Consider the following 15635-nt stretch of genomic DNA (forward strand, 5'->3'; position numbering starts at 1 on the left):
TGGCCTGATTAGACAAGCCCGCAGAACGAGCTCCCAGCCTAATAACATCCGCTGAGGAATCTGCCAAAAAGGCTGCAGCCCCCTGGAGAAGCGGAAATTTTGACAGGATCTTGTCACGGGAGGTGTTATCCCGCAACTGATCCTCAACCTGTTGGAGCCAGATCATGAGAGAACGGGCTGTACAGGTATTTGCGATGGCCGGCCTCAAGCTCCCCGCAGATGTCTCCCATAGATGCTTAAGAATGACATCCTCTTTTTTGTCCAGGGGATCTTTCAATGTACCCGAGTCCTCTTGGGGAATGCCTCCTCGCCGAGAGGACTTCGCAACGGCCGCATCGATCCGGGGTGCCTTGTCCCATATGGCCGCTACGTCCTCAGCAAAGGGATATTTCCGCTTGGAGGAGGAGGGGAGAGAGCCCGTTTTGTCCGGACGCTTCCACTCCTTCTGAATAAGTGCCTCAATTTTGTTGTTGACCGGAAAGGTACGCTTCTTCCTATCTTCCAGACCTCCAAACATCACATCCTCCAGGGATCTAGAGGACTTCTCCTCAGTCAACCCCATAGTAGCCCTGACTGATTTGACCAGGGACCCAACATCTTCAATGGAAAAACACGGTCTGCCTCCCATATCACCCTCCGAGAACGAGGAGTCTGAGTCTGAGGCCGTACCGGAGGAGGAGTAGGAAGAAGGGGCAGAGTCTACAGGTTTCGATTTCTTTTTTTAAGAAAGCCTTCATGGAGTCCTGTACCTCTGAGCGGATAGCCGAACGGACGTCCGCCGAGAGTCCCGGAGATTCCTCCGCAATTGTGCGACGGATACACCCCTGACACAATGGCTTGCGCCACTCCTCTGAGAGGGGTTCCCTGCATAGGGGGCATTCCTTATGCTTCTTTTTGGACGTGGATTTCTTAGGGGCCTAAGAAGGGTAGACAAGCAGGCAAGGGAGCCATGAGTATAATGACATTCACGAAGATCCACTCACCACCATAGGAATGAAGGGTACCGGTTTTGAAGGCTGCTTCGGAACATCCACAGGTCTCACCGGAGCTGTAGAGTCATGGGAGGATCTGCTGTCATGGCTGCCACGGCCCGTCCGACCAGTGTCACTCCGGTCATCAGTTTTCCTGCCCTGCTGACGACGCACGGGAGAGCGCTGCTGCTCATCCGTGTCCATTGCAGAGCCCAGGCACCAGCCCCTGACAGCGCCAGAAGAGTCGTTTTGACACCAATCCTCCGCCTTCCGGTCCCAGGTGAGGCTCCTCCCCGCTCTCCACGCTCCCCATGGTGCACGGCCAGGAGTACCTAACTACTGGAATGGCGGGCCGCATGCGCCGTATCGTTGTATGGGCGCCGCCATCTTCATCCGGTGACGTCATCGGAAGGCCCGCCTCCATCTCCCAGCGTGCCCGTCGCGTGTGCGCGCACCCGGAAGTTCCAGGCAGCATGGAGCGCAGAGCGGGGGGAAATGAGCGGCGGACCCGGAGCCCCCGAGCGGTACCTGCCGCCTGCTCCCGCACGGACACCAGGACCCCCCAGGGCAGGTGGACGGCGCTTCCAGCCCCGAAGAACGGTGCTACAGGACTCACCCTGCTCTTCCAGACACCGGACGGGGCTGGGTAAGTAGGCGTCTTTTCTTTTCTTTTTCTTCTTCTTTTTCTTTACCGCCGGTTTTCAGAACAGGGGTCTCCCATCAAGGACAGGAAACCAACTGACGAAGGGGAGAAGTACCGCCCTTTTATTCAGAATGGTTTCCTGTCCTTGCTGGGCGGATCCCTCTCTCACGTGGTGCTGTCATGGGTGAGGGGAAAAAAGTATTTCAAAAGATCTTTTACTGTATAATGTGCGAGGGACTAGTCCCCTGGGCGTTAGTTCCCCTGGCTATTCGGCTCCATTAGCATGTTATTATGCCCCTGTGGTTGTACTATCATGCTAATGAATACGCAGTGTCACAGGATGATCTCACTCCCCTCTCCGCTGCCATCATGTCAGACGCTGGATTTCAGCTCATTGCGCATGACCCCTGAGTTTGGGTCATGCGCACTATGAAGCCGGGTGTACGTGTCCTGGATTCAAACTGACTAACATGCTAATGGGGCCGACTAGCCGGGGAACCAACGCCCAGGGGACTAGTCCTGCACTCATTAGCATATGATAAAAGATCTTTAGAAATACTTTTTCTAAAGATCTATCTATGCTAGTGTATACAGGGACATATGCAAACCAGAACTGCTTGTGGGTCTGGGTGCATATTGGACCTGACAGGTTCACTTTAACCTTAGAGATCTCTACATGATAATCCAGGCTGTAGTGATCAGACTGTCTCCAGTGCACACAACACAAGCTGAAAAATCTGTACAATACATGGCGAGACTGCCTATAGTCCGGGCTCAGTGGCCAGATCTCCACACCATGTCTGCTGGGATCAAACTACAGTGGAACCTCGCTTAATGAGTAACCCACTTAACGAGAATTTCGCTTAACGAGCAAAGCTTTCTGTAAATTTGTAACCTGGTTTACGAGAAAGCTTTGCAAAATCCTCACCGCACAAATGTCCGGGTTCGTACATCCACCGCGCTCTATCCCGCACTTGCAGTCCACACAAACACACATGTACGCACAAACACACACGAACGCACATACAGTATTATGCTCACCTTACCTTCAGTTCCACTGCCGGTCTCATGGTTCTTGTAGTTCCTGGGTACATCGCGACGCCCTCGCGGTGAACTACAAGTACCATGAGGCCGGCGGTGGAACGGAAGGTAAGGTGAGCATATAATATGTGTATCTTCCGTTTTATCACCGGCCTCCTGGGTCCTGTAGTTCCCCGCTCCGCTCCGTGCATCGGCATTCATAGCGACGAAGCAGGAACTTCCTGGTTCCTGTCACCGCTACTCAAAGGCAGCGCGCTGGCCAATCAGAGGCAAGTGGCTCTGCCTTTGAAGTCAGCGCTCTGCCCGCGGAAGTTCCTCCCTCGTAGTTATGGTAACCCGATACACAGCCCGTACCGGAGACCAGCAAGTCCCAGGTGACTGGTGATGGAACGGAAGGTGAAGTGAGCATATATGGTTGTGTGCGTGCTTGTGCGTGTTTGGAATGGCATAATAGGGGACCAGGATTGGGACATTTAACAAGTTGTGGAACGAATTGTCTGCATTGCAATGATTTCCTATGGGAAATCTTGCTTTGCTGAACGAGTAACTTGGTTAACAAGCACAGTCCCAGAACAGATTGTTCTCGTTAAGCAAGGTTCCAGTGTACTACAGAATTTTTCAGATTGCAGAGTATGTAAATAATAATATATATGGATGTAATTTACCATGAGACTGGACTCCTATTAGTCACTTATCACCATCTAGAATTTCCCTCACCGCACACTCATCCCTTATATCAGCTGATGAGCATATGAATTGTCAAGAGAAATGTCTCCATCTGGCCTGTAGCCATCACAGGACTTCACAGCTGCCTCCTGTCGCTGCACCCAGGGCCGGAAGTAAGGTAGATTCAGTAATTAATATTTATTTATATAGTGCCATTAATTCCACAGCACTTTACATACATTGCTATCACTGTCCCCATTGGAGCTCAAAATGTAAATTCCCCATCAGTATATGTTTGGGGTGTGGGAAGAAACCAGAGAACCCGGAGGAAACCCATGCAAACACGGGGAGAACAAACTCCTTGCAGATGTCCTTGGTGGGAACCCAGGACCCCATCACTGCAAGACTGCAGTGCTAACCACTGAGCCACTGCTTATATTTAACCCTTTCCCATCTCAGACAATTTTAGCTTTTGCTCCCTTTCTTCCTCCTCTTCTCTCAACAGTCATAACTTTTATTCATCCAATTACATAACCATTGAGGGTTTTTTTGTCTTTTTTGGAGGGGGGGGGGAAGGGGGTGAGGTTAGTGTAGAATGAGAACTATTTATTTTACTACAGCATGCACTGAAAAACAGAAAAAAACCCTCCCAAATGCAGCGAAATGGTGTAAAAACATACAAATATGGCAAAACTAAACTGAAAATTGTTGTGTCAATTTTCTCATATGTGTAACTTTATTTTTCAGTGGATAGAGCCATGTAGGAGGTTGAGTGGGTGGGGGGAGGTTGAGCGGAGGTTGGATGACCTTCCCAGCCCAGCAATTCTAGTGCTTTTATTTTTTGCTTTACGGCATTTACCACATGGGTTACATAATATTCTATTTTGATAGCTTAGCCTTTTCCAGATGCGGCATGCCAAAATAGCATACCTCTGGGATCCCATTCCTGAACTGCCAGTGTCAGAAATTGACAGCAACATTCAAAGGGTTAACAGCTGCAACTGGAGCTTAGCTGCTGGGCATGTAGATGACTGCTGCAAAATACAGATGCAGATATTGCAGCTGCTGAGCGCGAGCCGTACACCCGCAACAGATCTCATACGTGCATGGCGGGTGTCGGGAAGGGGTTAATAGCAGTCGCCGTATTCTGCAAACCGCAGCACTGTCCCAGGCTCTCCTCTTACCGTGACCACGCTGATCAGCAACCACCACTGACTGAAACAACAACAGCTGCCAGCTGTCGGGCCCATTTGGTGCTGATCTTTGCTGTGCACATATCACAATGTGAGGTCGGGCGGCTGCGTGTCCACAATTGTAAAACAGCCGGCTGATGCCCAGAGACAGCGCGTGACATCGGGGGCAAAGGTCAGAAATGAGACGGAGGATGTAAAAGAAGAACCAGAATAGCTCGCATGCCCACTCCTCAGTCCACACTGTGTATGTAAATTATAAAGTATTGGCACCCCTGCAATTCTGTCAGATAATACTCAGTTGCTTCTTGAAAATGATTGCAATCACAAATTCTGATATCTTATTTTTATTTTATTGAAGACAAATTAAATTATATCATAAAGCCAAATTGGATATAATTCCACACCAAACATAAAAAAGGGGGTGGACAAAAGTATTGGCACTGTTTGAAAAATCATGTGATGCTTCTCTAATTTGTGTAATAACAGCTCCTGTAACTTACCTGTGGCACCTAACAGGTGTTGGCAATAACTAAATCACACTTGCAGCCAGTTGACATGGATTAAAGTTGACTCAACCTCTGTCCTGTGTCCTTGTGTGTACCACATTGAGCATGGAGAAAAGAAAGAAGACCAAAGAACTGTGAGGACTTGAGAATCCAAATTGTGAGGAAGCATGAGCAATCTCAAGGCTACAAGTCCATCTCCAAAGACCTGAAAGTTCCTGTGTCTACGGTGCGCAGTGTCAAAGAAGTGTAAAGCCCATGGCACTGTGGCTAACCTCCCTAGATGTGGAAGGAAAAGAAAAATTGACGAGAGATTTCAACACAAGATTGTGTGGATGGTGGATAAAGAACCTCGACTAACATCCAAACAAGTTCAAGCTGCCCTGCAGTCCGAGGGTACAACAGTGTCAACCCGTACTATCCGTCGGCGTCTGAATGAAAAGGGACTGTATGGTAGGATACCCAGGAAGACCCCACTTCTTACCCCGAGACATAAAGCCAGGCTGGAGTTTGCCAAAACTTACCTGAGAATACCTAAAACGTTTTGGAAGAATGTTCTCTGGTCAGATGAGACAAAAGTAGAGCTTTTTGGGAAAATCCATCAGAGTTTACAGGGGAAAAAAAAAAAAAGAAGAAGAGGTATTCAAAGAAAAAAAAAAAAAAGACTACCAACAAATTTTGCAGCATAATGTAGGGCCCAGTGTGAGAAAGCTGGGTCTCCCTCAGAGGTCATGGGTCTTCCAGCAGGACAATGACCCAAAACACACTTCAAAAAGCGCTGGAAAATGGTTTGATAGAAAGCAGTGGAGACTACTAAAGGGGCCAGCAATGAGTCCAGACCTGAATCCCACAGAACACCTGTGGAGAGATCTGAAAATGGCAGTTTGGAGAAGGCACCTTCAAATCTCAGGGACCTGGAGCAGTTTGCCAAAGAAGAATGGTCTAAAATTCCAGGAGAGCATTGTAAGAAACTCATTGATGGTTACCGGAAGCGGTTGTTAGCAGTTATTTTGGCTAAAGGTTGTGCAACCAAGTATTAGGCTAAGGGTGCCAAAACTTTTGTCTGGCCCATTTTTTGTAGTTTTTTGTGAAATGATCAAGGATTTGTTTTTGTTTCATTCTCTTGTGTTTTTTCATTGCAAGCAAAATAAATGAAGATAATAAAATTTGTGATTGCAATCATTTTCAGGAAGAAACTGAGTATTATCTGACAGAATTGCAGGGGTGCAAATACTTTTGGCCAGCACACACCACAGGAATTTGATGCTCGGTGTAAACATGAGACTTATCTAAAACCAAATAAGGAATAACGTTTGGAACACCATTCTAAGTCTGAACTGGGTGCAAAAACCTAAAAAACATCACTATGGGGAGATAAGGTATGCACACCAGTGACTATGTAAGGGGAATACATGGAATAGCAGAAACTGCTGTGTGAATACTGACTTGAAAAATCCAATAGCTATATGCAAGAGTGAAAATGTGAAAAATGGAATCTGCATTACTGCCATGAACATATGAATCATGTCAGTATTCACACAGCAGTTTCTGCTATTTCATGTATTCCCCTTACATAGTCACTGGTGTGCATACCTTATCTCCCCATAGTGATGTTTTTTAGGTTTTTGCACCCAGTTCGGACTTAGAATGGTGTTCCAAACGTTATTCCTTATTGTTAGCAGTTTTTCGTTTGTGAACCCTCCCCACCACACCTATTGCCAATCCATAAAATACGCATACATAGCCAGGGTCTCAGCTTCCCATACACGGTAAGTTTTTAACTGCATGAGAGGACACACACAAGCTAGGGACCCCAACGTAGAGAAATACTTTACGTTGGGGTCCCTAGCTTGTGTGTGTCCTCTCATGCAGTTAAAAACTTACCGTGTATGGGAAGCTGAGACCCTGGCTATTTATGCGTATGATATGGATTGGCAATAGGTGTGGTTGGGGAGGGTTCACAAACGAAAAACTGCTAACAATAAGGAATAACGTTTGGAACACCATTCTAAGTCCAAACTGGGTGCAAAAACCTAAAAAACATCACTATGGGGAGATAAGGTATGCACACCAGTGACTATGTAAGGGGAATACATGAAATAGCAGAAACTGCTGTGTGAATACTGACATGATTCATATGTTCATGGCAGTAATGCAGATTCCATTTTTCACATATTCACTCTTGCATATAGCTATTGGATTTTTCAAGTCAGTATTCACACTGCAGTTTCTGCTATTTATAGGCAGTGGGGAAAGGGCGGGCACGAGAGTATGGGCGCGCACTTGCGATACAATCACAGCGCCGCCCATACTCTCGTGCATGTGACCACGTCACCAGGTGTCCCGGCGTGCACGGGACCTCGGGCGCAGTGGGTGGTGTCCTGAGGGATGATTTGGAGCATGGGGGACGGCGTAAGATACAGCAACGGACGCCACACGGCCCGCCCCCATGGACGATTTACAAGATTTTCAAACCGAAAAGGTACAGTTTTATAAAGTATTTATTTTGGTTTAAAAGGGGGCACAAAGTATAGAAACCTCACTAGAATGCAGCCCACGAGCTGCAGAGGGGGAAACATTTAGGTTGAAAGACAAATTTCTGATGACAGGTTCCCTTTCAATATAATAATGCACAAGTGTTAGAATAACGGCAGATGTCTGGGACAAAGCCAAGAGCGGCACACATCACTTGGACTTCCACATTACATACATCGGCACACGGGGCTCTGCCAAATGGGTTATCAGTAGAAATAAGGGAGTATGCTGTTGATAGATCGCTCCAGCAGTGGCACATCTCCCAGAGAATACAAGGATCAGGCAGAGGAAATCAATCTGTCCAATCCTAATCTTTCCAAATCTATCGAGGGAGGCTCCACACACATTAGATAAATGGAAAGTTTGCCCAGTTTTAGTTTAAAAGTCCTTACACAGATTAGACTAAAGTAGTCCAAACTCCCCAATATCAGCCAACAGTCTAATGTAGAGGTCTCAAACACGTGGGCCGCATGCGGCCCCTGAGGCTACTTGTTGCGGCCAGAGTTCCCGCAGACCCAATGATGATAGTGTTACTATGCAGCGGGCGGACACCGGCGGGACTTTACTACACTTGATTCATTTGCGGCACAGCGCACGTATAGGGGCTCTCTGCATATCAAGCAGGTAACATCACTGTATGAAGTCAGCTGCGTGCCTGTGATTGGTAGAGAGCTCCTAGCGCATGCTGCGCCGCAAATGAATCCAGTGTAGTAAAACCCTGCCCCCGCCCGCCCCCTCCATAGTAACGCAATCGTCATGGGGTCTATGGGTCTGGAGGCCACAACAAGCAGTTAAGAGAAAAAGGCAACGGAGGAAAGGTGAGAAGAATCTTTTTTTTGTGTATGTCAAGAACGGCATAATAAGGAATTAGGATGAGGACTGGAGACATTTCTACTTGGGCACATTACTACTGGACACAAGGATGGGCACAATGCTACAAGGATGGGCACAAGGAAAGGCACATTACCACTGGGCGCAACGCTACAAGGATGGGCGCAACGCTACAAGGATGGGCGCAACGCTACAAGGATGGGCGCAACGCTACAAGGATGGGCGCAAAAAAAAGAAAAAGTTTTTTCCATTAAAAATGCTTTTTTTTTTTTTACATATAAATGTAACAAAAAAGTGCAGGTTTGTTTTAATAAAAAAAGTAAAAAATGTTCACAAAAAGTGATCCAAAGGGGGATAGAAGAAAATATATAGAATCACTAAAATGTCACTTGCCCCTGCAAAGAATGCGGCCCTACCCAAATAATTTTTTTTGTATGTGCGCCCCATGCATCCAGCCGAGTTTGAGACCCCTGGTCTAATGTGTATGGGGCCTCCTGACTGTCCACTGAGTGAGGATGCAGACATCAATGTACAGGGAAGAGAAGGATCTGACCTGTCGGATTTCCAATGACTGATCAATTTGTTCCCCAGGAAATAATCCGCCAGAGGAGCCTGGTGTGGGAAAGTAAGGGGAGATAGATAGTTCAGATGAATTATGTGTATGGGTGCCTGTAGAATATGGTAACATAAGACCAGTGCAGTTGACTTTGTGGGCAGGTAATTGATATAAAGACTCACAACATCCTTACTTATAAGAAGGGATGGCTTTATCTGCAGCACCACTGGGGTCTCTGTGTAGATCCGCTCCCCCCCAGAATCACGGCATAGCCATTACTGTTTTGTAGCAGCCATGTTTGAGCACGTCAGGTGAGGCTCTGTGTGCTGAAACATTGGGTTCTACAACGCAGGGTCAGTGGATCGCACCGGCGGTGCCCGGCAATCTTGCAGTTTTCCTGTCCCAGTACAGAACCCTTTTACAGGCCCGGTGTGCAGCGTCCAGGGCTGGTCTGAGGATGACCCCACCTGACGGCACAGCCTGAGGCTTGGGTCTTGTATCATTAGAAACAAGTCAGTAATGTCAGCTCTGAAGTAACATCACGGGTCCGGGACATCCATATCCTGCATTTATCATTATGGTCCACGAGTTCGGTCTGTACGTGTGAATAATAGGAAGTGTCCTCTTATAATGTTTGCATTTAGGAGCACGACGCACCGTACAATTATCAGCAGAGGCCACTGACACCGCAAACGGGAAGTGTGGACCACGCCATCAGGGGAGCAGACAATAAACCGGCAATCATTAACTGTGTGGGAAGATGGATGGCACCGGGGTTGTGACTGCCTGGCACTATAAACAGTCATAAAATACTGATACGAGGAAAGCTGACATCTGTGCACGGGAACATGGAGGGGGATGGATTTTAAAGTGAAATCTCAGGTGAAAAGGTTACATTACTTACTGGTAATGGGATTTTCCCGAGTCCACGACAGCACCCACGAGAGAGGGATCTGCCCCCTTCAGGACAGGAAACCTACAGATAAAAAAGGGGCAGTCCCCCTCCCTCATTAGTTGGTTGCAGAGAACCGGGAGAGGAACCGCCAATGAATGAATACACAAAAGAGCCAGACCCCAGGACACCAAATGGTGAAAAAACAAACAAGAAAGGGCAGGGGTGGAAAGGGTGCTGTCGTGGACTCAGGAAAATCCCATTACCGGTAAGTAATGTAACCTTTTCCTTTCGTCACGACAGCACCCACGAGAGACTTAGAGAGAATACAGTCAGAGGGTGGGAAAAAAACGCGCGAAGGGCCAAGCCTCCAACGGAAGACAGCGGAAGAACAAAGGCTAGCCGGCAGAGCCCGGAAAGGCGGACGGAGAGGATCAGGACACAGCCGTACAATACCATCGAAGGAGACACAGGCCACATCCATCCAAGGAGGAGGCAACCGCCCAGGAGAAGGATCCGACACCGAGGAGGCCAGGGGAACCCGCTGCACCACAGACGATAGGGGAACAGCATCCCACAGCCATCGGGACAAGGGACGTCACGCCACGCGAGGACCACAGCCGGAATCCTGAAAGACAAAACAAAAAACAAAGACCAACCCCGCCGCCAAGGGGCCGACCTAGCGACCAAGGCAGGAAGGACCAACGGACAGGGCCGGACAGGCGCGAACACGCCCCGCAGAAGCAAGGGCGACCAAGAGACAGCACCGTAACGGACGAGGAGGAGAAGAGACGCAGAGGCGAAGCAGGAAGCCCAAGGCGCCAGGCCAGGCGGAAGGCCAGGGAGGCGCAAGGCAGGAGGGCCCAGAGGCCAAACGGCCCGGAAGGCGCACAGAGGCCCGGAAGGCGCACAGAGGCCCGGAAGGCGCACAGAGGCCCGGAAGGCGCACAGAGGCCCGGAAGGCGCACAGAGGCCCGGAAGGCGCACAGAGGCCCGGAAGGCGCACAGAGGCCCGGAAGGCGCACAGAGGCCCGGAAGGCACACAGACCAGGAACCCGAGAGGCCAGAGGCACCGAGGTACACAGACCCGAGGCTAAGAAGGCACAGCGGCCCGAGGCCAGGAGGCACAGCGGCCCGAGGCCAGGAGGCACAGCGGCCCGAGGCCAGGAGGCACAGCGGCCCGAGGCCAGGAGGCACAGCGGCCCGAGGCCAGGAGGCACAGCGGCCCGAGGCCAGGAGGCACAGCGGCCCGAGGCCAGGAGGCACAGCGGCCCGAGGCCAGGAGGCACAGCGGCCCGAGGCCAGGAGGCACAGCGGCCCGAGGCCAGGAGGCACAGCGGCCCGAGGCCAGGAGGCACAGCGGCCCGAGGCCAGGAGGCACAGCGGCCCGAGGCCAGGAGGCACAGCGGCCCGAGGCCAGGAGGCACAGCGGCCCGAGGCCAGGAGGCACAGCGGCCCGAGGCCAGGAGGCACAGCGGCCCGAGGCCAGGAGGCACAGCGGCCCGAGGCAAGGAGGCACAGCGGCCCGAGGCCAGGAGGCACAGCGGCCCGAGGCCAGGAGGCACAGCGGCCCGAGGCCAGGAGGCACAGCGGCCCGAGGCCAGGAGGCACAGCGGCCCGAGGCCAGGAGGCACAGCGGCCCGAGGCCAGGAGGCACAGCGGCCCGAGGCCAGGAGGCACAGCGGCCCGAGGCCAGGAGGCACAGCGGCCCGAGGCCAGGAGGCACAGCGGCCCGAGGCCAGGAGGCACAGCGGTCCCAGGCCAGGAGGCACTAAGGGCAGGCAGCACAGAGGGCCAAGGCCATGAGGCACAAAGGACCAAGGGCAGGCAGCACAGAGGAACAGAGGCACAAGCCAGGAAGCACGAGGCCGAGAAACACAGAGGCCCGAGGCCAGGAGGAACAGGGACCAGGAGGCCCCGAGACCCAACCTCAGATGGCGCAAAGGCCAGGAGGCTCAGAGGCCGGGAGGGCCAGAGGCCAGGAGGACCCGAGACCAGAGGTTAGGAGGGCCAGAGGTCACAGAGGCCACAGAGACCAGGAGGCCCCGAGTCCAACAGAGGCCAGGAGGCCCAGAGGCCAGGAGGCCCAGAGGCTTGAAAAAACACACAGGCCACATGGGCCAGGACATACAGCATGCACAGGGGCCCGGAGGCCACAGGGACCAGGAGGTCACAGAGGCCACAGGGGCCAAGAACCCACAGAGGCCAGGAACCCACAGGGGGCCAGGAACCCACAGGGGCCACGAGTCCATAGAGCCCACAGGAGCCAGGAGTCCACAGGAGCCGAGAGGCCACGAGGGCCAGGAGTCCACGAGGGCCAAGAGTCCACAGAGGCCACGAGGGCCAGGAGTCCACAGAGGCCACGAGGGCCAGGAGTCCACAGAGGCCACGAGGGCCAGGAGTCCACAGAGGCCACGAGGGCCAGGAGTCCACAGAGGCCACGAGGGCCAGGAGTCCACAGAGGCCACAGGAGCCCCACAGAGGCCGGAGCCAGGCGAGTCCACAGAGGCCTTACAGGGGCCCGGAGACCACAGAGGATACAGGGGCCAGGTGAACACAAAGGCCCCAGGGACCCCGGCCATGCTTGGCAGAATCCAGCTCCAAAGCCCGATCCCAGCCCGAAGCCACACACCGACCGCGGACCAGCGCAGGCAGAGACTCCGGAACGATCCCCCGTGCACAGCCGGGTCACCGCCGAGGAGACAGAGCGTGGACGCGGCCCCGGAACACAGCGCACCCGCCGTGCAGTCGGAAGGCGCAGCCCGCGACACAGGGAGAGGTGCCGGCCTCCGTGCACAGACAGCAACTCACCGATCACGCCGCGTCCTGCTCAGGAAGGAGGGGTCCACGGGTTTCCCAGGAACCTGCCCGGTCCACTCCCCCGGAAGCGCTCCAGTGCACCTCCGGGTCACGGCAGCAGAGAGCGCGCGCGCCGACGCGGCAGAGCCCCCCCCTGCCGTCCACAGAGCCAGGCGTGCGCAAGTGCAGGCGTCAGTACCCCGGAGGCAAAGCCGAACCAAGGGGAAGAGGACGAGGTGCACCGGAGGACGGAGTCCACGAGGGGAGCTCCACCGACCGTGCTTCTGGACCTAGAGCTCCGCCATTCCCACGGAGACCGCACGGACTCAACCAGACCCAGGTACTGTAGGTTCCTCTCCATGCAGGACAGGAAACCAACTGATGAGGGAGGGGGACTGCCCCTTTTTTATCTGTAGGTTTCCTGTCCTGAAGGGGGCGGATCCCTCTCTCGTGGGTGCTGTCGTGACGAAAGGAAAATAACAATTCACCCCAAAAGCTACATTTACCAGTTAAGTGCCAATGTGGCGATTCCCCGCTGATGTCCTGAGGGCCAGGATCCTGTGCCCTGTGAGCCCCCAGGAAGACCAAGGGCCCAACACCCAGTGACAATCACTCAAGTGTAATTCTGTGACAGGTCAAGTGTCGGGTGTGGGGTGTTTGATTAGGAGCAGAGACCGCACAATATTGGGCAAATGCTGGCTGTGTTCCACTGTCAGCAACTAATAGGTGCTGGTGTGGTTGGCTTAAATACTGCTGTCAGTCATTTATTGTGTAGTACTGGTTGCCAGTGCGCTCGTGTGCAGACTCCCCTTGTAACCCCTCAAGCATTTATCGGGCAGCTGATCAATTACCATGGGAATCAGGGGTCCACTGAAGGCCCCCCATAACTACCATTTTGGCACTCATATGAGGTGGGCGTTATAGGAGGCAATTGCAGTGTACGCTAAAATACTGTAGTATTGCAGTATATGATCAAACAACTGCACATTCAACTCCCCTAAGGGGGGGGGGAAGGGGGAGCTAAAAATAAAAAAACCCAAAAAACTATATAAATAAGTGTATAGGTGGATCAAAAATAAAAGAAAAGTAACGTCAATTATTCCGTGTGCTTTGGATGCTGCTCCCACTGTGTCTATGGGAGAGGCAGCATCCCGAGCGCATGAAAGCGGCATCCACATTCTGCAGACACACCGCATCCATTATGCAGTGTTTCTGCAGCGATTTGAAGCGCACATGCACTGCCAAATCGCTGCAGATTTTCATCATGGACACTACGCAACGTGCGCACAGAGTAATGCCAACAGCTTATTTTTAATACAGCACACTGACTTCTGCAAATAAAGGAAAAAAAAAAAAAAAAAAAAAAAAGGAAAAATTCTGGATTTTTTTAACCATTTCATGGAATTTTTTTTTTTTTTTTAAATCCCTCACCTTGATTTCTTGATCCATTATATGGTTAAAAAAAAAACAAAAAACCCCCACAAAACAGTCATTTAAAAACTACAACTCATCTTGCAATAAATAAACACTCACACTGCTGAGATGTTGAAAAAGTAAAACTAAGGTACGGTACTTTAAAAAAAAGAGATTAAAAATAAAATGAGCAAAAACAAAGTTGTCCGATCTTGAAGGGTGGCGGGTGGCGGGGGGGGGGGGTACCGGGACTTGCACACGATACCGGCTAGGTGTCGGCAGCTGCCTCTGCACTGCTGTCCCCCTGTGAGCACTAGGTGGGTGGGACAGGTTGTAGGCGGGTGGGACAGGTTGCCCAAAAACCCTGCTTGACATTACTTCTGTACATGCCAACCCAATAACCTAAGGCAGCAGTGGTTACAGCACTGGCACAATGGATGACCGCCACATATTGTGGGATCCAGAAATGTAAACTAGATTCATCACCTACACGGCTGCCAATCAATCACATTCTCCAGATTACTCACCGATCTTGGAGGGAAATAGAGTCTCGTCATCCAGCTGGTCCTGGACCCAGGTCATCAGATAATCAATGTACTTGGGAGCAGAACACTTGATGGGCTTTTTTATGTTTGTGCCATCTGCCCAGTGGTATTCATACCTGTAAAACATAGAATAATGGCATCATGAACTGGTTTCTATTGCAATGGCACAAAGTTCAACCAGACAGCCAAAAGAGAAGCCCGGGTTACCACAGAGGCCTTGGTGTAGAATTAGACTTGGTGCATCTTGGTAGACGTCAGAAAAGCATCTAGGTATTATACATTTTACTCACTTATATAGCCCCATTAATTCTTCAGCACATTATATACATCATCATTGAGGCTCACAACCTAAGTTCCCTTTCATTAGGTCTTTAGAGAATGGCAGGAAACTGGAGAATCCGGAGGAAATCAACACAAACACGGGGAGAACACACAAACGCCTTACAGATGATGTGCATGGTGGGATTTGAACCAAGGACCCCAGCGCTGCAAAGGAGCATCAATAGGCCCAATAGCTGCGAGAATTCTGATTAATTTCATTAGTGAACTGTCCCACATGTCCCTGAATCACATGAGGATGCTCCAGGCAACGGACCACCACTAAACACAAAAAATGGCCGTCAGACTGAGGATTATTTCTTTTTGAACATAAGAAAACAGATACCATATTTTTTGATTATAAGATGCACCCCAAATTTAGACATAAAAAAAAAAAATTAAGGTACAAAAAAAGAAAAATGGGGTCTGTCTTATACACCGGTGTTCTCTTAGCGGAGGGGGGCAGCAGTGGTGGTGAAGCGGGGTCACAGGAGGCAGAGGTTGTGGGATTTCACTCCATTGACTGCCATGTAATCGTGAAATCCCGCAGGGAATAACGCAGGCAGCAAATTCTGTGCGGTTCATTGCGTTTTCCTGCGTTATTCCCTGCGGTATTTCGCGGTTTACCTGCGGTAATGTACATCGCTTGCCTGCGGTTTGCAGGGAAGTGATGTCATTATGACAGGAAGAGGAAGCGGAGCAGAGAGTAAACACATATCACAGACACAT

At 51.0% G+C, this 15635-nt stretch overlaps 1 protein-coding gene across 1 annotated transcript in view; it reads right to left on the reverse strand.

Annotated features, from left to right (window-relative positions):
- Window positions 1-15635, reverse strand: part of LOC142302695 (MOB kinase activator 1A) — a 79629-nt gene that overhangs the window by 25096 nt on the left and 38898 nt on the right. Inside the window, exon 4 of the mRNA XM_075343803.1 lies at window positions 14571-14704. Coding sequence (XP_075199918.1) covers window positions 14571-14704 — 134 coding nt within the window. The remainder of the gene's footprint in view (window positions 1-14570; window positions 14705-15635) is intronic.

Source organism: Anomaloglossus baeobatrachus, chromosome 4 (genome assembly GCF_048569485.1).
Source record: "Anomaloglossus baeobatrachus isolate aAnoBae1 chromosome 4, aAnoBae1.hap1, whole genome shotgun sequence".
In the NCBI taxonomy this organism is placed as follows: domain Eukaryota; kingdom Metazoa; phylum Chordata; class Amphibia; order Anura; family Aromobatidae; genus Anomaloglossus; species Anomaloglossus baeobatrachus.